The 22,198-nt window shown below is 40.6% G+C and overlaps 1 protein-coding gene across 1 annotated transcript in view; it reads left to right on the top strand.

The window, feature by feature from the left end:
- The window catches only part of WDTC1 (WD and tetratricopeptide repeats 1), a 2,674,659-nt gene extending 2,653,583 nt beyond the window's left edge, over nt 1-21,076 (top strand). Inside the window, 1 exon segment of the mRNA XM_044084279.1 lies at nt 19,225-21,076. Coding sequence (XP_043940214.1) covers nt 19,225-19,422 — 198 coding nt within the window. The 3' untranslated portion in view covers nt 19,423-21,076.
- Nucleotides 21,077-22,198: the final 1,122 nt, after the last annotated feature.

Raw genomic sequence — 22,198 nt, 5'->3', positions numbered from 1 at the left:
CTTATTCGTTAATAGCATTTTAAGGTTTTTAGCCTTCCTATATACAATTTTTGGGAAAAGGGAGAATTGTGCAGAACATTTCTTGTCATAACGTAAAATTAACCAGTTTTTATAAAGAATTTCTCTTATTATCTTACTTTCAAGGTTAAATGTCGTGACAAAAGTTGTCTCAAAACTATCAGTCAGGGTATTTCTTTCCTCTAATTTAATGTCAATCTCTAGACTGGTATCGTCACAAATATTAGTTTGTGAAATTAATGTCAATTGATTGGCTGAAGTACCACTGTTCATTTTATTCAGTATTGGATTAATAACTCCATTTTCCCTCTTCATTGTAACTTCATCAAGTATCTCGTTGATGAAGTCGTAGGGGTATCCCCTATGTCTAAACATGCCTTCTAGTCATTTACATTCTTCAATAAAATCTTCAAATCTAGATATCATCCTGGCTGCTCTAATGGCCTGGCCCTTCACAATTGCTTTTTTCTGAAAATGAGGATGTAAACTAGTAAAATGAAGGAATGAATTACTATAGGTTTCTTTCCTAAAAATCTTAGCAAGAAACCGTTTTTCATCATTATCCTTAAATAGCCAAACATCTAGGTAGTTAATAGCATTCATCTGGAAATTGTATGTAAATTTCAAAAAACTGGTAGAATTGTTAATCGTTCAACAGAGAAGTCTTCAGGAACCAATTATATTTCTTTGGGAATTTGCAAGAACAATCGCAAGGCATTCTTCAGCTATGTCCGCATGCTCAAAGGCAATATGTAATTGTGTGCAGAGTTCATTTTTAAGGTTTTATTTAACAATATTCTATAAGGAGGTGGGGAGAGCACTAGCATCTTGGAAGAAAACTGTTTGTGGCTATGTTATCCATAGGGGGTAAAGATCCTCCAGATCCAGCTTCATATAGACTTTTCAATTTTAAACTGTAGCTATAAAGTATTTGTATACACTAGCTACGAAAATAACTAAGTTCATAGATGTGGATCAGTGTGTTTTTTGTGGAGGGAAGGAAAACGTTTGACAACTTCAGTAGAACAATCGTGATCCAGAGAGGCACATAGTGTAAGAAAACTTTGCTGCTGTCTGTGTCTTGATCAGGAGAAAGCATTCAGTCAAATCAAGTAGTGCAATGGCAGCATGTGCGTTCCATAATAGAATAATAGGGTTAATAAGAGTAAATATGAAGGGTCAGAAGCAAGGTAGGAAGGTTCCTCTCTGACTAGCTGTGTTTGAATAGAGGAAACAGTGGTATCTTTCCCAAATGCTATTTGTTTTTATTTAGAACTACTGCTAAAGGAAATAAGGGATTTACAAGTTCAAGGATGTGGCTGGTATGGTACTCAAGAAATATTAGTTTCATTTGATATTGTTTTGTACTGGGTAAATCCAGAAAACATTTCAGTGTTCTGGAGCATTTTGACGATCATTTTGGGACACCCAAGATAAAACAAGGGTTGTACAGTAAACTGTGTACCCACTCATGAATTATTACTAAGTTACTCATACTTTTGTGGACATAAGGTGTAGTATTTTCGGTGCATGTATTAACACTGATTCTGTAATGGCAGTGAAAGATGTATGGGAAGAAACAAAACATAAGCTAATACAGAAGTTGAGAAATGGGAAGCTCCTGACTAAGTTGCAAACAGTGACAATGTGTAGTCTCCTTAGTTTTGTATACATGTCAATTATGTCTTTTATTCAACCAGAGTACTAGTTGCAGATGATCACTACAGAGACAAAAGTTATTTTGGAGAGAAAGAGGGCAAGGATTTAATGGGATAAGCTGATTCTTCCATAGAACAAGGTTACCCGATTTGAAGAGGTGCTTTGCAGTTGGACAGTTGAGGCTCATATACATAATTGAAGCTGAAGGTTATAAATCAAGGTAATAAAGGATGACTTAAATGGAGGAGAGTAGTTCGAGAGAGAAACCATGATTTTTGGGTACAAGTCTTTAAGGAAATAATTACCCATTTAGAGAATTATATTCATAAAGTAGTGGAAAGTATTCCAAGAACTAAGCCAGTTCAGGAATGGAGAAAAACAATTTCAGTAGGGCTTTCTGCAAGTTGGGGTATAGAAAATAGTAAGGAAGTAACTGGAATGTAGTTAATGAAATTAGCAAAGGAACTAAGATATTGGGAGAAAATCATTGAAAATAATAGAGTGGGATGGGGCTAAGTCAAATTTTGGACTAAGGTTGGAGACTGCCTTTTCTATCAGAAAATAAGAGTGCTAAGTGAAGTGCCTGCTCTAGCAGATTTTTAAGACTGATCTACAGCAGAAGCTGCTGTTGGAATGATATTTAGTAGGACATATAAAATATTGCATAACTATAAGAATCAGTCAGAAAATGTTGAGTTTTTAGTAGAATCTAGAACAGAAGCTGCCATTAAAAAAGGAATAATTAGAGCATACAAAATATTGCATGCTAACTAGAAGACTCTGATCGGAGGATATTAGAAAGGATTGGGAAGAGAGATTGGATAAGCAGTTTACAAAGAAACAATGGGAGGATATAGGTATGTCTCCCAAATATGCAACAAAATCTAGAAGATTTAGGATTTTTGCCTGGAAATGTTTACATAGATATTTCTATACCCCATGTAGACTCCAGAGAATTTTTCCTTCAGCAGACAGCAAATGATGTAGGTGAGACTGGGAAGAAAGAGGTAACTGGGAACATATTTTGTGGGAGTGCGATGAATTGGTGGACTTCAAGGTTTCCCTGTGGGATGCACTGTTGGAGATGGTGAGTGGGCAGATTGCTCTGACGATTGAGATGATTTTTCTGAGCTGTGCTACAGAGTCAGAATCGCCTAGACATGGTAAAGCCTTGATGTGTCTCATAATGGTGGCTGCCAAAAAAGCAATTACTAGAAAATGGAAATCAAAATCTAAACCAACTACATTGTGAATATAGTAACAGTGATAAAACAACTGGAATTGAGATCTTTAGAAAATGGAGCAAACTACATAGGAATAAATGGGAATTGTGGGAACAGTACTTTACAAGGGAGGAATGAGGTTTAAAAGGCAGCATGACTTAAATGAGCGTCATAGTGTTTGATTTAAAAAAATGTTGGATATATTATAAGTGATGTATAATGTTTGTAACTGAGTGTGTATGTTTTGTGATGTAAAATGCTTGCAACTAGGATTGTGCAGAGAAGTCTTTGCATAGATATTTTTATTTCCCAGGTAGATTTCACAGGATCTTTTTCTCAAGTAGCTATCAATCAAGTTATGGACATGCAATGGGGAAGAGAGGGGTAATTAGGCATACTTTTTTTCTGAGATGGTAGATGTCGAAAATTCACTACAGAGTACTTTGGCAAAAATGTTGTGGGGATAATTTTACATTAGGAAGCGATTCTTTTGATCTAGGATATAGGTTCTGAATTGTCTAGCATAGGCTGTAGTATTTTACTGGCTGTCAAAAAAGCAGTTTCTAGAAGAGAGAAATCCAGTTGAATTCCCAGGGTAAACAAAGTTGTGGGTATTGTAAAGGAGATGAAAGAACTAAAGTAGATGGATTAGACTTGGCCATAGATGTGAGTGATTGTGCGAGTGTGTGGTGTAAGAGAACTATTGTAGGGCTAGCCACCTGGCAGTGTGAGCCTTTGCTCTAAGACTATATTGTCACTGTAAAGTGACACCCCGACACCATGTGCTAAAATAGGAAAAAAGGGTTGTGGTTGGATGAGAAAACTAAAGATGGGCTCTTTAGAAATGTGAAGAAGCAAATTTCATTGAAATGAATGGAATATCTAGAAACAGGGTATGCATAATAATGCTTTGCATGATGAAAATTGCATGACATTTATGAGAAGGCAGGATGTGAGCAACTTTGTAACTGAAGCAAATGAAAATGTTGGATTAAAATATGATGACTTAATGTTTTAAAAACATGGTGGGCACTTTTTAAGTGTTGAATGAAAGGTTTGGGGCATTGTGGCCATATTGTATAATTGTAGTACTCCCCATGTATAAAAAAGTAGGGAGCAGAATGGTGTATTCTAGCTATGGAGGAATCATTTTTGAGACTCCTTTGGAAAGCAAAATCAAATTTCTTTGTAAGGAAGTTGAAAATGTTCACCTTGCATTCACCTTTTCCTTGGATGCTAAAAGGTGCTGTTACAGTAATCCTGGACATAAAAGGATGGTGTCTTCATATCTCTGTTTACAAGACACAGAGAGAGTCTGAAACTTTCACTGCAGGAAACACATTTTGCTCATTTGCCTTCAGCCTTTCCTCTGTACCCAGAGTCTTAATCAGATACTTAGCACCATTTACCGTTCTAGGAATGTAAGTGTACCCATATTTGTGATTCAGGTGACTTCTTGGTGAGCTCAGGAATTCTTCAGTTTGCCTTTCGTTTTTTTCTTAATTGTGATGCACACACACAGCCTCCAAAAGTCAAGCATAACACCATGTCCCGTCATGATTTTCCTAGTGCCAGTTCTGGACTGTAAAACCTGCAAGGTGTCACTGCCATGGGTTCAAATCCTGCTTATGAACTATTGCTTTTTTCAATGTTTCACAGAAAAGCTCATCTAACAGCTAAAATATTTTTGAAGGATTTAGTATATGTATGTCACCATCCTTTGTAAACGGTACCTATGCAAAGCTTTGTAAGACAAAATACTGGTTTCAAGAATCCATTGGTTCAGCACTTTTTAACCCTTTATGACATATTCTCTTCATCCCTTCAGTCATGAGGAATTTATGCTGGTGAGCAATGCAAGTCAGCACCAGCGCAGTCCTCCTCTCCTCCATTCTATGTCTGTACCAGACACTGACCACATATTCCTCAAAATTATACTTTGTGGCCATCTCAAGTTGCAAGGCAGGTAGTACAAGAAGATATAGAAGCAGGGCATATTAATGTAAAAGAGGTGATGGACATTATCGTATGCTCTCCAGATAGCCAGCTTAGTTTTTAAATGACATATATATGAGGAGATAGCAGACATCTCAGCTAAGTTTATGTTACATCAGATTTCTTAACCCATGTGCAGTCATGCTGTAATCCATGTGCAGTCATGCTGTAATTTAAGCCGTTAACCATCCATCTGGATGTTCATCTTTAAGCTGCCAATACCTGCTGTGCCCAGAATTTAGTAGTATACCTCTTGAGCAGGTTGTTCGGGAGCTTATAGAAGTTGGATAATGGATTCTTCCTTGATCACAAGGATATTTTGGGGGGTTCTCACATTTCCAGACAGTCACCAGCTACCTCTGCCCAGCAGCCCAAGAAATGTACACTTTTCCTTTTATTGGAACCAGAGTCTCCTTAATGCATTTACATTTGTTTTTTTCATGCCATGAGTTCTTGTAAAGGCAATGCTCATTCTTACAACTTCATATTCTCCAGGATATGGTCCTTGCTAGTTTAAATGTGCCAGGAAAACACATTAATGTTTACTTCCTCTAAACTGTATTTTTAACCAATAATGTTGGATCCTGGATTCACCCCCAGTATCAAGTTTCTAAGCCTCAGAGCCTAGATGATTTCAGCGCCGTGCTTAATAGGTACTGCTTTTCTCATAAGTAGGTTGCGTTGTACTGGAGACCTAATCCAGAAAGTCATATCTAAATAGTTCAGTGTGTGCGCTGTTGGGGAAAAGCATGTAGATCCATGTAGTTCATATCTTCATTTGGAACTCCACTGTCTTTCTGAATTGTTTAAGGCCTAGTATATGCTGTGGTTCAACACTGAGGCTCCTTTTGATCATATGATCATAGGAAGTTACTAGGCTATTGAACCTGAGTCCCTTAGAAGCCTAGCCAGGAATTTAGCCCAGGATGTTCTTCGTGTTCCACTGTTGCAGTCATCACCTGTGGGCTATCCCTGCTGTGGTAGCCCTCGGCCGGCCCGAATACCAGAGTCAATGTTGTGCGCCGGCTGCTGTCGCCTGTAGTCTGGCTTCGGGTCGTCAGTTCTTTAAAGCAAGGCAGCCGATGTCATTACATCAGTCTTTCTTGCCGTGGAGCTCGTAGCAGAAGCAGCTCGCACGAGTGCTGGTCGGTCACAGCCAGAAGTCGAATTTCAGCTGAAAATGTCTAAAGCCAAGTATCCCATTGGGGACCCTTTTTTTCTTGCTCTAACCGATGTCCGAAAAAGTTAATTGTCTCGCCTGTGGAAAGCAGATCCCACACAGAGATGTTCATTCTTACTGCATTACTTGTTTAGGCCCAGACCATGACGTCCCTCGTTACCGGTTCTGCGCCCTTTTGAATGCGAGACCGATTTGCCGTAGAGCTCTTTTTGTAGACTGTTATTTTTGTATTCTGTCATCGAATTCCGATATGGCGTCTGTTAGCCAACCTTCCACCAACATTCCAAAAAAAAAGTAAAGATAGAGACAGGCCACACAAGGCTAAGCCTTACGATGATGCTACTGCTAAGCAAGTCGTCAGTTCTCCGGAATTCACTGAGGTGCTTTTGCAGCCCCTGATGCCTGACTCGCTTTCTACGCCAGCCTCTGTTGAGACCCTTTCGGAGTCCAGTATGCCACAGGAATCAACTTTGTCTTCAGAGCCTTTAGCTCGGTTGGGTCCAGCGCAGCGACACAGACACCGGCTTCCCAAAAACCAACTTCTACTCTTCCAACTACCGTTCCTCAGAGACTGATGGATTCTCTTAGGCCTCGAAGCCAGGCCACTCCTAGGAAATCTGCTTCTAGCCACCATCTTGTTACTATTCCCCACCCCAAGCTCAGATGCTTAAAATAGCGGAGGATCTCATCTCCCTTATCCGAGGTACTCAAGTCCCCACTTCTAAAAGGAAAAGGGTTCCTTCACCAGAAATTGACAGACCAGGAGTTTGAGGATTCTGATTATTCTGCCTTTGAAGAGGAACAGCAGTCCTTAACTATTTGAGGATTCAGATGCAGAGGAATCCATCCCCTCTGCCTCCCCTCCAGAGGACCTCCCCTTCGGGGAAACCGTTCACTCCCTCAGGGAGCATTTTCAGTGGGAATCTCAGGACTACCCACAGTCAAAGAAATGACTTGGAGAGATGTTCTTTGTGTTTCACTGTTGCAGTCATCACATTAGGGTTAATCTGCCTGCAGGTAACCCTCAGCCAGCCTGAATACCAGTCTCTCTGGATTTCTGCGTCTGATGCTGTCACTTTTCCATGACGTCCGGTCGTCAGGGGTATAAAACATGCAGCCGATGCCATTACATCAGTCTTTCTTGCCGTGCGGTGCCCGAAGCAGAAGCAGTTTGCATGTGCTGGTTGGCCGACTCCTGAAATTTTCATTTTCGAGTTTCAGACCTGAAGTCTTCAAAAAGATAAGTACCCCATTGGGGATCCTTTTTTCTTCTAACCGATGTCAGAAGAAATTAACAATTGTCTTGCCTGTGGAAAGCAAATACCTCATAGAGATTTTCATTCTTACTGTGTCATCTGTTTAGGCCCGGACCACGATGTCCCTCGCTGTCTGTTTTGTGCCTTGTTCAACGCCCAAACTCTGGCTATTTTTGTAGCTAAATACTTTTGTTCTCTATCTCCGTACTCTGAAATGACTTCGGTAAGCCATCCAACTACTGATCTTCCGAAAAAACGTAAGGATAAAGACAAAGACAGAGACAGACCACATAGGTCCAAAACTGCCAACAATGTTTCCATTAAGCTAGTCGCCAATCCGGCAGTATTCAGTGAGGCTATTTTGCAGCCCCTGATGCCCGCTACTAGAGATTCGCAGGCCTCTACTGAAACCCATTCGGAGTCCGGTATGCCGTGAGATGATTTTTCGACTATGGAACCTGCAGATGTCTCTATCTTGGATGGGTCCAGAGCCACTGTGCAGGCACCGGCTTCTGAGGGTGTATTCAGAACTACCGATTTTCATATTAAACCGACTACTTAATTTCAAACTAAGAATACCAAATTCCTCTGGCCTAAAGCTTGCACTACGCCTAGAAAACCGACAACCAAACCGCATTCTCAGGCCCTTATGCCTCAAAAAGAAATAATTAGAATGGCTGAAGACCTTATTACCTTAATTAGGGGAAGCCAGCCTTCTCGCTGTGAGACCTAGAACGGACTTTTTCTGATTCTTCTGATATCTCTGTTCTTCTGACTACCAGGATTTACCCACATGTACTTATGAGGATTCCGATGCAGAGGATTCCATTCCCTCTGCTTCCCCTCCAGAAGATTTTTCTTTTGGTGAAACCTTGCATACCCTTAGGGAGCATTTCCGCTGGGAAAGCCCAGACTATTCTGAATCCAAAAAGAGACTTAGGGAATTTTTACTCCTGCCTCAGCACAGACCTCTAGCCATCCCTCCTGTTCTGGAGATTGTAGATGATGATTTCTTGTAATCCAGCCTTACCCCAGACTGTTTGCCTCCGGCTCCCAGGAAACCTGACAGGTACTACAGAGTACTTGACTCTCACAAATTCCTCTTCAAGAATTCTTCTGCAGATCCAGAGACCATTTCCCAAGGACCAAAAGGCATTAAGGCTACCACTGCCAAAAATCCTACCCCTTCTGATAGGGACTTTAGAGCTTTAGACAGATGGGGTAAGAAGGTATACACTTCTGCTACTTTGGCCGTTAGGGCTTTAAATTGCCAGTTTCATATGGATATATCCAGTTGCAGCAAGTCATACTTTTGCTGGGAAATAGATTTCATTATGTTCTCACTGAATACAGCTTTTATTTTAGCTGAGGATTCAGAAAAATATAGCTCATCTGGAAAGGAAATATGAAGTAACACTTTTCTCAGAATCAGGATCTTTAACTTGAGGAGAAATCACTGAAAAAAAAAAACACTTTCCCTGCATTCCTTATTATTTTCATAAAAAATCAGCGTCAGAATGAAAGGGAACACTTTCTTTGCCAGTTTGAAGTAAGAGGAGAAACAGAATTTGAAATATTAAGAGTAGAAATTAACTCCTTACAAATCCCAGCAAGTCCTCCCTGTACTTACTAATAGAAACAGAAGTAACCTTCTTAACGTTTTGCTTTCTTTTCTTGGGTCACTCCCTGGAAAAAGGCTGATTTATGCAGGGGCACTATCCTGGAGAATTAAGCATCCTATCACTGCTATGCAGTAGCCCCTCATTCTCTCCTTCCCCCAAGACTGACAAAAGTGGTCCTGTCTTACCCAATGAGGACAATCCTACAGCTGCAAAGGGCATGCCTAACTCCCAGCCCTTTATGGCTTCCTAAGGAACTATACCAGAGGGGCCAAGAGACATCACTGAACGGTCCAAGAAACCATGTCTAGCCACAGCTGTTCTCACCCATCGGCAGCTGAGGCAGTGAAAGAGCTAGCCTGACATTGAAACTTCCTAGCAGTTTTCTATGGGCAGGAGAAGGAAAAGCCCAGGAGACTTGGTAACTACTTCATAGAATTAGCTGAAAAATCCATAGCAAAGCCTATGAGACTGAGTGAGTCTCCTGACAGGAAAATAAGGATTTTGAGGTAAAAAAATCAAATGACATTTCCTAAAAGCACAATGTCCTGTCCTGTAATGCATTTAATTCAACACAAATATGTAGAAAAAAACATAGCAAAACAGTTTTTATGCACTTTTTTTCACACAAACATTCAGATAAGAATACTCCCTTTCAAGGCATAACAGTCCATAATAAATGTGTTTCCTATCGTAAAAATAATGTATTCACAGAAAAAAATCAAGTTTTCCTTAGAAAATTAAGATTTTGCAAGTTTTTACTCAGAGTACTCATTTGCCTGTCATTACAGGATTGCTAGCTGTCAGTTCCACAAAGACCACAAAACTGAGTGCGCTTCGGTGGCAAGAAAACGTTAAAGCTTTTGGCACCTAAAGTGCCTATTTTATATGGCACGCTCAGGCTCTTGGTAGTTATGACATGTTGAAGATGCCCTGAAGCTTTGTATGCTGGTTGGGTGTAATATCCTGGGCAGGATATAACCTATGTAGCTTAGGCTACTGCAACAGTAATCTGTTAGAACATTCAGTGTTATGGTGGCTTTACTTACACAACTGTATTTTCCTTTCTTTTATAAGTTCTACGTGTTTTGAAAGAAGCTAAAAGTCCAGCTGTAATAAAATTCCACACAAAAATAGAAGAGATTTGTTTCATGACCCATGAAGGTCTGCATGCCTGCAAATCTGTAAAATGGCTTTCGTTCAATCTTCACTTGACTCACAATTGTGCCAGCACAGGTTACATCATGTTAACTGGTGCAAGGACAATGATCTCAAATTAAATGTAAAAAAAAAAAAAAAAAAATTAACTGTTCATTTTGATAACCAAAGCAGTTTTGATTAACATACAGGTAATACACCCCTCCAGTCAAACACTGTTTTAAGATGTCTGGGTGCTGTTATTAATTCCTTATTATTTGACCATCATTCTCCACAGTAGTTCAGAAATCCTTTTATCTGGCCAGTCTCATTTCCAAAGACATCTCCACTAGATCCATAGAAGTCTTAATTCCACTTTGCTAATACCTTATCGGACCCATTGTTGAATTTGATACCTCTTTTGGCATGTATCTGTCTAAATCGATCACACACTTGAGAGACCTAAGATATTCATAACTAAAAAAGAACAGTGGCATCAAAAATCTTAGTTATCAGGAGAGAATGGCATCCCTTTCTCTGGGTACTCCCATCTTCTACAGACTTGTACTCTGTAAAAGAAACAACCTTTATGAGCACATAAGTAAGATACATTGGAGTGCTAGGTAGTTATTCTAACGTATCCCTCACCTCTAGAAGAAACTTTCAGCACATGCGAAGCAGAGTAGCACCCTTGCCACCTTCAAGGTAAACCTAAATAATTGGATATGCAGTCTCAAATTTTCTCCCGGTCTATCTTGTCCTTCTTGAGGCTAGATGGAAATTTTGAGTAGGATTATTTGGATAGGCTTTAAATAGTCTGCAGACTGATTTGCCTAGACTTGCATATACTTTACAATGCCTCTTAACAAGATTTCTAGTGTGTTTAAAATAGTTAATTGGTTCATGTTTAGATTTTTCAGTTAATGTTGATATTTATGCAGTCTCACCCTTCCTAAAAGGAGTTCTTCACTTAAAACCTTCAAGAAGATTTTTCTGTTCCTTTTGATCCAGTGGATTCAGCACAGGTGAAGTACTTGTCATGGAAGGACTGGTCTCTGCTGCTACTTAGCATATTTCTCAGCTGTCACTGATGTTTGCAGAATGTCCCTGATTTTGCCTTGTATTTTTGTCCTGTCCCTAGTATAAAAAAAAAAAAAAGAAAATTGTAAATCACTGAGGCATGTAGTCAGAAATGTCTGCATTAGAGTTTTTTTTACTTTTTATTGTTTAGAAAGTGCATATTAATTCAAAACCTGTTCTGTAAAAAAAAAAAAAAAAAAAAAAAGTCTGATTTTGGACTTTAGCCACTGCACCCCCCCCAAGCCACATACACAACACACAGACACTGTTTGGCTTTGTCCAGAATTTGAGAGCAAAGACGTTGAGAAGTTTGCTTCTGAGTTGCATGCACCTGTAAACCAAGATTGCTTAGTATTCTCAATGAAAGTTTTGCTAAAAACAAATGCTGTATCCATTAACTGTCCTCCCATAATGTTCATAGGTTCATACTAGGCTATCTGCCCTAGGGCATTTATAAGCCTAGCAAGAGTGTGTTTGGCTTTCGCCACCCATTTTAAATTAATTTTGCTATGCGTTTTTTGAGGTTAGTATACTGTGCCTCTGTCTAACAGTGACACAGAAGTGATAGCCGGGGTAAACCTACGATCTCCCATCCACTCATCAAGATTCCTCTTGAAGAGAGTCAATGTGGGACTCTGCCTAACCTGGACTGGGATTTTATTCCAGAGTGAAGGGAGCCTCTGGGTTATGAATCTGTCCCTCCTGCATGTCCTATTTATTTCAGTGCTGAGGTTCAAGTCTCTCGAGCGTAGCTCGATGGGATTTGGATTTTCTGAGGTGCAGCATGTCCATTAATTCTGGGTTGGACATGGCTTTATACGTCAGGCACAGATCGCCTCTGAGCAGGCGGTATGCCACTGAGTAGAGCTGGAGTTTCTTTAACCGGGCAGCATATGGCATCTGTTTGAGCCCTTTGATCCTCTTGGTGAGGTACTTTTGGGGTCTTTCCAGTTGCTGCAGGTGTCTGGTAAGGTACATCCCAAAAGGGGCATTGTACTCAATTATGGGCCTGATGAGGGATGAGTAAAGAGGCGATGACCTCCCTGATCTAGATGTGAATCCCTTCATGATTAGGTGGGCTATATAAAATGTTTTTCTAACCACTTTGGCCACGTGGTTGTCAAATGAGAGATTGCTATCAACTTGGGTCCCCAGGTCCCTAATGACTTCTTCTCTACTTAATGGATTACCACCTATGTGGTAATTTGTGGGCACTTTGTTTTGCCAAAGGGGATGACTATACACTTTTTGGCGTTTAGCTTGAGGCCATGGCTCTGGCACCAGTTGTCTGTTTCTGTGAGGCCCTTTTGGAGGATGCTTGTGTCGGCTGGAGAGTTGATTATGGCACCCAGTTTGCAGTCATCTGCGAACTTGGTCAGCCACAGTCCTTCTGTGTTGGCCTGTACCGCGAGAAATATATACCGAACAAGAGAGGTCCCAGGACTGAGCCTTGTGGGACGCCACTTGTAACTGGTTTGGAGTCTGACATGGCTCCAGCAATTCTAACCATGTGGGTTCTGTCCTTGAGCCAGTTTGCAACCCATCTAGTGACATAGGGGTTTATATTTAAGCTGGTGAGCTTATCTATAATGCCCGAGTGGGGTATTGTATCGAAGGCTTTGCGAGGTCCAGGTAGGCTGTGTGGACCACCTTTCCCTCGTCAATGGCCTTGGTGACTGTTTCAAAGAAATCAACCAGGTTTAAGAGGCAGGATCTGCCCTTAACAAAGCCAAACTGGGTAGGATCCAGTGTCTGTAGGTCCCCAATATCTTTATTTATGAGGACCATGATGATCCTTTCCATAGCTTTGCAGACCAAGCTAGTCAGGCTTATGGGGTGATAGTTTCCAGGATCCGTTGAGGCACCACCTTTGTGGAGAGGGACCACTGTTGCTGTACGCCACTCTTTGGGTACATATCCTGTAGTAAGGCTAGGATTGAACAGTAGTTTTATGTTTGGGTTTAGCTCTTCTTGGAGTTCATGTAGGACGCAGCCCGGGACACCATCTGGTCCCATTGATGCTGTGTTTTTTGCTTTGGAGACGGCGGCTCTTACCTGAGCATCTGAGATGTCAGGGGGGCAGCACTCTGTTGGGATAGATATTTGCCCTTTTGGTGGGGAGAGGGAGGAGAAGTTTGCACTGAACCTGTCAGCTAGGATGTTGGCAATGTCTGTGGGCTCGGTGTATTTTTTGTCATTTTGGACTAATTCTGAGCATATCTGTGAATTCGCACCCAGGTTCCTAACGTAACTAAAGAAAGCCTTGTGATTATCCTTAGTGTCCTGTGCAATTTTTCTCTCGAAGCTGGCCTTAGACGATTTTATGAGTGCCCGTAGTTTTTTGCTAATACTGATCAGAGATGCCTTCCCTTTTGGGATTTTGCTCTATCATGTAGTAGCTTCCTCCTTCTATTGTATAGTTTGTTTATGGCTGGGGTCCACCAGACAGGACGTCTGCCTTTGGAGGAATGGGTCTTGGTTTTATTTGGGATTGCATGATCCATGCATTCCTGAAGGTGTTCATAGAATGCATTTATAAAGGATTCTGCGGTCTGGGCCGTATTTTCCACAGGCCCGGGGGCTTTGAAGGATTTCGCCTCGGTTTTGAGGCGTGTGAAATTTGCTTTAGAGAAGTTTTTCACTGTGGTTTTCTGGGCAGGGGTGGGGTCGGGATGTGAATATCCAGTGAGATTAGTTTATGGTCTGATCTTACCAGTGAGGGATACACTTCTGGTCTGGAGCATAGTGTCCCCATGTTGGTGATGATCAGGTCCAGTATGTTTTCCCTCTTGTGGGAGTGGTAACAAGTTGTTCCATAGCATTTGAGTTTATAAATTCTAGGAACCTTTGGGCTAGGGTGTTGGAGTTAGAGTAATGCTCCCAGTCTATGTTTGGGTAGTTGAAGTCGCCCAATATAATGGTGTTTGGAGAGACCTTCATATTTTCCAGTATTCTCAGGAAGGCCAAGTGGGTTTCCTGTGTTTGGGAGGGTGGTCTGTAGCAGGCTATAAACTGGAAGGCAGTTTTACCCACAGTTAGTTGCACATGGATAGTCTCTGATGCTTCGTGCTGTGCCACCAACCTGGAGGTGTGGGTATCTTTGACGAATATTGATACTCCCCCCTCCTTTTGTGGTTCGGTCCAAGTTTTGGGGCCGAAAAGTATGGTATGAGGTATAACCTGGTAGTGCTGGGGTGCTCTCGGGAGCCTTGAACCAGGTTTCTGTTACTGCACAGATATCGATGTTCTCCATGCTAAGGAGAGTTTCGAGTGCGTGCATCTTGAGATTTAGACTTCTGGCGTTGAGTAGCATTACTCTTAGTTTCTTATCCCTTGTGATACCTATGGAGGTGGGTTTGTCTTTTGAGCCTTGCCTAAAAAGGCACTATGGGGGTAGCAAGAGCCTTTGCCAATATCCGAAAGCCCAGGGGTGACAGGTGCAAGCTGTCCCTAGCGAACCATCGTGGCTTGTTGAGCATGTCATCCCAGGCTGACAGGCATTGGATCCCCTTTGAATGACACCAACACTTAAGCCAATTGTTGAAATTGATCATCTTGTCTTCATATTGTGGCATCATTCTTGGTGAGGGTAAGATGCTACTCAAGGTCAGGGTCATACCGGCCTGGGCTACATGCTCAGAGAGCTCCTCTATGTCTCTTTTCATGTAGTCCAGGGAGGTACGTCTCAGGTCATTCACACCAGCATGGACAATGACTGAGTCATATTTGTACTTGCCTTGGAGTGACCTGAGTGCTTGTGTTATGTGGCGGATCCTAGCGCCCGACAGACAGCTCACCGTGACCCTCTCCTTGTTCAGCCTGGTGAGCGGGACGTCAGTGTGCCTGACGATAGAGTCACCTATTACAAGTGTATCAGGTGTGTTGTTTAGCCTTAAGGGCTGTGACTGTTCGGCACACTGGCTTTGTGAGTTATGTGTTGCACGTGTTTTGTTTTGGGGTAGCGGTTGCTTGGGTGTCTGCTTTGGAGGTCTCTGCTGCTTAGGCAGATTTTTATTTAGAGCCTCGAGTATGTTTTGTGTGTTTATGTGTTTGGTTTGTTGTCGTGGTAGGTCTATGTGAGACTGGAATTGTAGTGAGTGTGGTTTCCTTCTCCTCCTGACTGGTTACGCCAGTACTGAGTTGAGAGAGCTTTGCCTCCAGTTTGGCTGTATGGTTGCATCTCTCACATGTGTTGGAATTTGTTGGGAGGAGGAGAGGGTTGTCTGTGTACATGAGGCAGTTGTAACATTGCCTCAAGATTCCCAGATTCACCTGCTGGACTGGAGAGGAGATAGACAACTGACCTTTGGACATGCTAGAATAGTATTGTGAATTCCTTTATAATTGAAAAAAAGGGCCAATGGGGAACAAGGTACTCAAGGGGAGTTTGTGAGGGTGTAGTGCTTTTAATTTTTTTAGACCTGACTTATATAATTGCTTTAGTGAGCAAGTGCCAGGTAACTTAAATGCAATGTGTTACAGGTAACCTAAATGCAAAAACAACAAACAGTAACTTTCTTACAAGTGAAACAAGGAAATAAGTACAGTAAGCAATGCAGATATCACTAGGGATCCACAGAAGTGCTAAAAGGCCGCGTTTTAGGTGGAATTAGCGTTTCAGGGAAATAAACAAACAAGCATACAAATAAAGCTAGATTCAGCAGGCCTGGATCTAGTCTATGCTGCAGCAAACAAGGTGTACCAATTTCAGTAAGAAACAGAATATGCAGGCACTATAAGCCTTTAACCAGATATTCCTTGCTCAGAAGGGCAGAGTCCAGCCTCTCCTCCCACAAGAGTGCAGACCGCAATCCTTCCTAACGTAAAATAACTGGCCTGAAGCCCAAGTGCTTAAACCAGAACTAATACACTTTTAGAATAACAGACACTGAGCTCTCAATCAGCAGTTCCTAACTTAGAAGGATGTAAGCTGCCTGTTCTGCCACCACAGTGCAGGCCACAAACCTTCCTAATGTAAAACAACTGGTCTGAAGCCCAAGTGCTTAATCCAAAAGACTTAGAAATGATAGCTACACTTTAATCAAGTTACTACCAGCAGTAATAAATACAACTGAATACTTTAAAAAATGCCTGGATTAGTGCTCAAGTTATACAAACAAAGCTAGATTCAGCAGGTCTGGATCTGGTCTATGCTACAGCAAACGAGGTGTACCAATTTCAGTAAGAAGCAGTTCAAATATGCAGGCACTATAAGCTTTAACCAGAAATTCCCAGCTCAGAAGGACAGAGTCCAGCCTCTCCTCCCACAAGAGTGCAGAACACGAACCCTCTTAATGTAAAATAACTGGCCTCAAGCCCAAGTGCTTAAACCAGAATTAATACACTTTTAGAATAACAGACACTGAGCCCTCAATCAGCAGTTCCCAACTTAGAAGGATGTAAGCTACCTGTTCTGCCACTACAGTGCAGACCACAAACCTTCCTAATGTAAAACTGGTCTGAAGCCCAGGTGCTTAAACTAAAAGGCTTACAATGAGTTACACCAAGCAGTAATAAATACAATTGAGTACTTTTAAGATGACGCAAGAGCAAAATAAAGTAAGAAAAAACACAAATACAGTATTTTTTTTTTTTTTTGAAAGAGAGAAAGGAGTAGCAGAAACTAAGCTGATTGGCCTTCTCAAATGCTCTCCCTGTACTGGGTAGAATGAGGTAATGACACTAGACTGGGAGGAGGGTCCCAGATCAAATTTACACTAGGGGCGGGCAACTGCAAAGCCACCAACTGCAGAAGTGTTACTCCCAGCTGAAAAGCAGCAGTGAGCCTTTAAATGAAAGTTTTAAACAGCTAAAGGAGCCACTAGAAAAAAGAGTTTAACTGCAACAAGTTATCATAAACAAACAACCCAACAGATGCTTAATAAGAGTGGACAATTTCCAGTTAATACCTCACACACAGTGAAACTAGCTAGAAAAAATACACAGTACACAAAGTGCTATAAACAACAAAGAAATAAAGAACAAAATAAACAAAAAACAGGATACTTAATGTTCTATATTGTAGCTCCGAGTTTGCTGAGTGTCCTTCCTTCGATAAGCTCACTGTAAAATGGCTGAACACTCACAACTGAGCTTCTTAGGTAACAGAAAGTTGAAACCTGAGACAGCTTTTAAGAAAGAACTCTCAAAAGAACCAATGAGGTGCTTAGTCTAAGCTGTAGTCCAGGAGACCTCAGTCAGCCAATGACATCAAACAATTCTCTCTCACTGAAATGCCTGATGGCTTTGGCTAAAATAAGATGTCCCTGAATTATGTACTCAGACACACAGCCTCCACAAACACTAGGCCCAAATACAAGCCTGAATATGGAAATGCTACAAATATCCACACTACGTAGAACAAACTGCAGAAGTGTTACTCCCAGCTGAAAAGCAGCAGTGAGCCTTTAAATGAAAGTTTTAAACAGCTAAAGGAGCCACTAGAAAAAAAGAGTTTAACTGCAACAAGTTATCAAAAATAAACAAACAACCCAACAGATGCTTAATAAGAGTGGACAATTTCCAGTTAATACCTCACACACAGTGAAACTAGCTAGAAAAAATACACAGTACACAAAGTGCTATAAACAACAAAGAAATAAAGAACAAAATAAACAAAAAACAGGATACTTAATGTTATATATTGTAGCTCCGAGTTTGCTGAGTGTCCTTCCTTCGATAAGCTCACTGTAAAATGGCTGAACACTCACAACTGAGCTTCTTAGGTAACAGAAAGTTGAAACCTGAGACAGCTTTTAAGAAAGAAATCTCAAAAGAACCAATGAGGTGCTTAATCTAAGCTGTAGTCCAGGAGACCTCAGTCAGCCAATGACATCAAACAATTCTCTCTCACTGAAATGCCTGATGGCTTTGGCTAAAACAAGATGTCCCTGAATTATGTACTCAGACACACAGCCTCCACAAACACTAGGCCCAAATACAAGCCTGAATATGGAAATGCTACAAATATCCACACTACTTAGAACAAACTGCAGAAGTGTTACTCCCAGCTGAAAAGCAGCAGTGAGCCTTTAAATGAAAGTTTTAAACAGCTAAAGGAGCCACTAGAAAAAAAGTTTAACTGCAACAAGTTATCATAAACAAACAACCCAAAAGATGCTTAATAAGAGTGGACAATTTCCAGTTAATACCTCACACACAGTGAAACTAGCTAGAAAAAATACACAGTACACAAAGTGCTATAAACAACAAAGAAATAAAGAACAAAATAAACAAAAAACAGGATACTTAATGTTATATATTGTAGCTCCGAGTTTGCTGAGTGTCCTTCCTTCTATAAGCTCATGATATAGTTTTTGGGAATCAAGCCAAGTCTTATGGTGTGTATAAGAGTACTTGCTATAAGAGTAGATCTTAAGATTTGACCACCCCTCAGTCAGTAAAGTTATCCTTCCTTCTAAAATATATAAATGATTTTCTTCTTTCTGTAGTGTATATTTGTTCAATTAATACATGACATCTAGTTGTGCGTTTAAAAGACAAGCCTACTACAGTTAAGATCTCTGTGTGGGACTGATGTGGCTAAAACAATAAATTAAACTCTTAACAACTCAGCCTTTATATGGGAATGTTGTACACCAAAAATCAAATGAATGCTACCATGATACCAGCACTGATCTTTCTTAGGAATTGAGGCCCAGCAGTTGAAAGTTCTGTCCAGAACTGAAGGGCCATCAAGTTCTAATGCCCAAGTTATGATTAAAACTGACCAGTCATTGAAGTTCAGTTATGGTAAGTATAGAATTCTACCTGCGGATCTTATTGTAAGAGACCGTTAGTCATAGCTCCTTGTAGGTGGTCGCTTGTGGGTTATTTGTAGTGATGTCTTTCCCCCTGTGCTGATTTATTGACAACAGTATACAGTGAGATTATTTTCCTTAAATTTTATGCAAGACACATTTTCAAAATTTAGTGATCAAAACAGTACATGAAAGAAGTTTTTTATGGAAGCTGTACCCTCCAACCCACTGAAGTTATTGTGTAATATACAGATTTTGAGCAGAGTTATTAAATATTTTTTTCTTTTATCTTTAAAGAGTGAAGACATAAATGGGCGAGTTGTAGAAGACATGGAGAGTGCATCACAAGCCAACCAGAGAAGGATGAATGCAGATCCTTTGGAGGTGATGTTATTAAATATGGGTTACCGAATCACAGGGCTAACCAGCAGTGGACCTGGTGGATCAGATGATGAGGACAGTTCAGAAGGGCAAGTGCAGTGTAGGCCAAGTTAAAATAAAAAAAAAAAAAAAAAAGGCCAGAAAACTTTCTTTGATGAATAAAGATATTTTGCTTCAGATTTCCCTTTATAGACTGACCACAACAGAAAAGATTGAACTATTCTACACTATGCACAAAACAGAAGAGTTTAATGAACAGGAAAAAGGGACTGCTGACGCTTTGGAGGACTAAAAGCGCAGTTATTAGTTGCACTTTGCATCATTATGGCTTCATGTTGCGGGGATGAGCCTGCAGTCAAGTCTGCATTTGGATGCCGGTCCTACAGTACATAGTCACTGCAGGATTAATTCAGGACTAAATAATTGACTCTTGTACACAATGGCTTTTGGCTGAAAGAAGCCAATTAACTTGACCTGTTTGGCAGGGTTACCAAAAAAAAAAAAAAAAAAAAAACCCTTGCATGGGTCAGTTTTTGCTGAATGTTGCACTGTGTGGCTGTTTTTTAAATCTCAGATTGAATCTTCATTTTTTTGAAGTGACATGCTTGGTTGATGAAGTGGGGTGGGGTGATGGGGCGGTAGGTAAGTACATGCTGGGGTTATGAAATCAAGCCCACAGGTATTTTATATACATTTATTTAAGTTTGCTTTGTTTTGCCAGGATTAAGACAGTGTCATATTGCTGTGCTGCACTGCAAACCTCATTCTAAGCAATGAGGCATGCTGGATCAGTGTGGTATTCGGTGACTTCATTCTGTCTTCTGACCTGAATTCCTCTTTAAATATTCGCCAATGGTAAACTTCATTCTGATTTTCTGTTATTTGCTATGCAGAAATGTATCTTTGTAAGGAAATATGTTCTCCTCTAAAGAACATATCCTCTAAAGAAAATATCCTCCTCTTACCAAAAAAAAGGCTTTATTTATTAAATTCTGCACTCCCTCTCTTCTTGAACGGTGTTTTTGAATGATTGCTAATGAGCCTGCTTATATCAGAGTATATGATTTTCTGTATGTGACTGACATTATTGGCAGCGAGGTCCTGTTGTGTTTCTAGGTATTGAAGAGGAAAGGCATCTGAAATGCCACGTATTCCAGATGGCTCAACTATGTACAGTCCAGTGGCTAGTATTTAAGAAGTAGGGCAACAGGGGGACAGTGATAGTTTTGATTGTATATTCCCTTTATAGCCATTAAATAAAAGTTGGCTTCTTCCCTTATCTGTAAGCGTATATGTATTTAGTAATTTACGTTAATAGATTTCCTAAAATTTCTAGTCATTTCACATAGTATCTGTTAAAATGTAACCAGAACAACTTGCCACATCTGTACTCCTAAGTGAAATTAATGGGCAAGGGACACTGATTGCATATTCCATCAGCCAATAATGTCACTTGCTTTTCGTGTCCGAATAGATAGATGTGTTTGTAATTTTGTCTTCTTGCATCCCCTAACAATTGTCTGCCATTGTAGCCAGATGCCATAAGTCTGATCTACATCATTTAATTGTGGGTAGTTAGTGGCTTCAGAAAGCACTTATGCAGCATATAACCACCAGTATATTACCCTGCCCTTACCAAATAGCTAATCGACTGTTTTAGTCTGAATTCATAGGTTCACAGGAAGGTACTAGGCTATTGGCCCTAGGGCCTATATAAGCCTACCCAAAAAGGAACCCTGGCTTTCACCACCCAAGAAAATTATTTACCTGTGCCCCTGTCGAGCAGAGCCACAGAAGTGATCCCCAGAGTGAATTTCCTATTTCCCATCCAATAATCAGGATTTTTCTTGGAGTGCTAATGAGGAGCTTTGTTTGATATAGATAGGTAGTTTGTTCCAGATTATGGGAAGTCTCTGGGACAGGAATCTATCCCTCCAGCATGTTCTGTTTATTGTGGTGACATGGTATAGGTCCCTAGAGCTTATAGCTCAGAGGGATTGTGATTTCTTTAAGTGGAGCATGTCCAACAGCTCTGGGTTTGACACGGCTTTGTATGTTAGGCAGAGATCGCCTCTGAGTAGGCGATATGCGACGGAGTAAAGCTGGAGTTTTTTGAGATGGTCTGCATAGGGCATCTGTTTGTGGCCGGTAATCCTCTTTGTGAGGAACTGCGGCCTTTCCAGTTGTTGTTGATGTCTTGTGAGATGCATACCAAAAGTTTTTCTGATTTTCTTCCCCATGAAATGTACTGATGTTTTGGAAGTTTTACAGACTTTTTTTTTTCCCTGTTAGTATGTTTTTATTTCTCACTTTGTGCTTGGTGCCAGTACTGTCTTACTTGTGGATTCATCAAACTACATTTTAACAAATACTTAATTTGGTTGGTAAAGCACACATTGTGTAGATGGACTGATTTTTTTTCCTCTGCATTTGTTGTTTTTTAGAGAGCATTTATTTATTTTCTCTAGGTGTGTTGTACATGTGGAAAATGCATTTTAATAGCAGTCTTACAAAATGAGCCCCTTTTTAAATGTCCGATATTTTCTAAACTTGAACATTTAGCCACTGAGGTGCACTGAATGGATAAAGTTAAATTTCTACTCCTTTTCAACTACTGCTGAATCAGTGAACAAAGATTTTTGGATCGCTGGACTGGGTCACATAATTTGTACAGAAAGAAAGGCATTGTAGAAAAGGTAAATGCGGCAAGTTATAAAGTGATCGTTACACCAGATGAAAAAACATAAAAACTTAAAATGGCAGTTTTAAGAAGACATACTAATTCTGCACACTCGCAGTTGCTAGCAGAGTCTGAGATGTGGTTTTGAAGATTGTGTGAATTGTTCCTTTAAGTAGAGTGTCTCTAAAAATGTATTTATGTGGAGGATTT

The sequence above is a fragment of the Protopterus annectens genome, chromosome 1.part1 (assembly GCF_019279795.1).
Source record: "Protopterus annectens isolate FY-2018-M chromosome 1.part1, PAN1.0, whole genome shotgun sequence".
Lineage (NCBI taxonomy): Eukaryota > Metazoa > Chordata > Ceratodontiformes > Protopteridae > Protopterus > Protopterus annectens.
The sequence above is the reverse complement of the archived record's forward strand: the minus strand, read 5'-3'. Positions and strand labels throughout refer to the sequence as shown.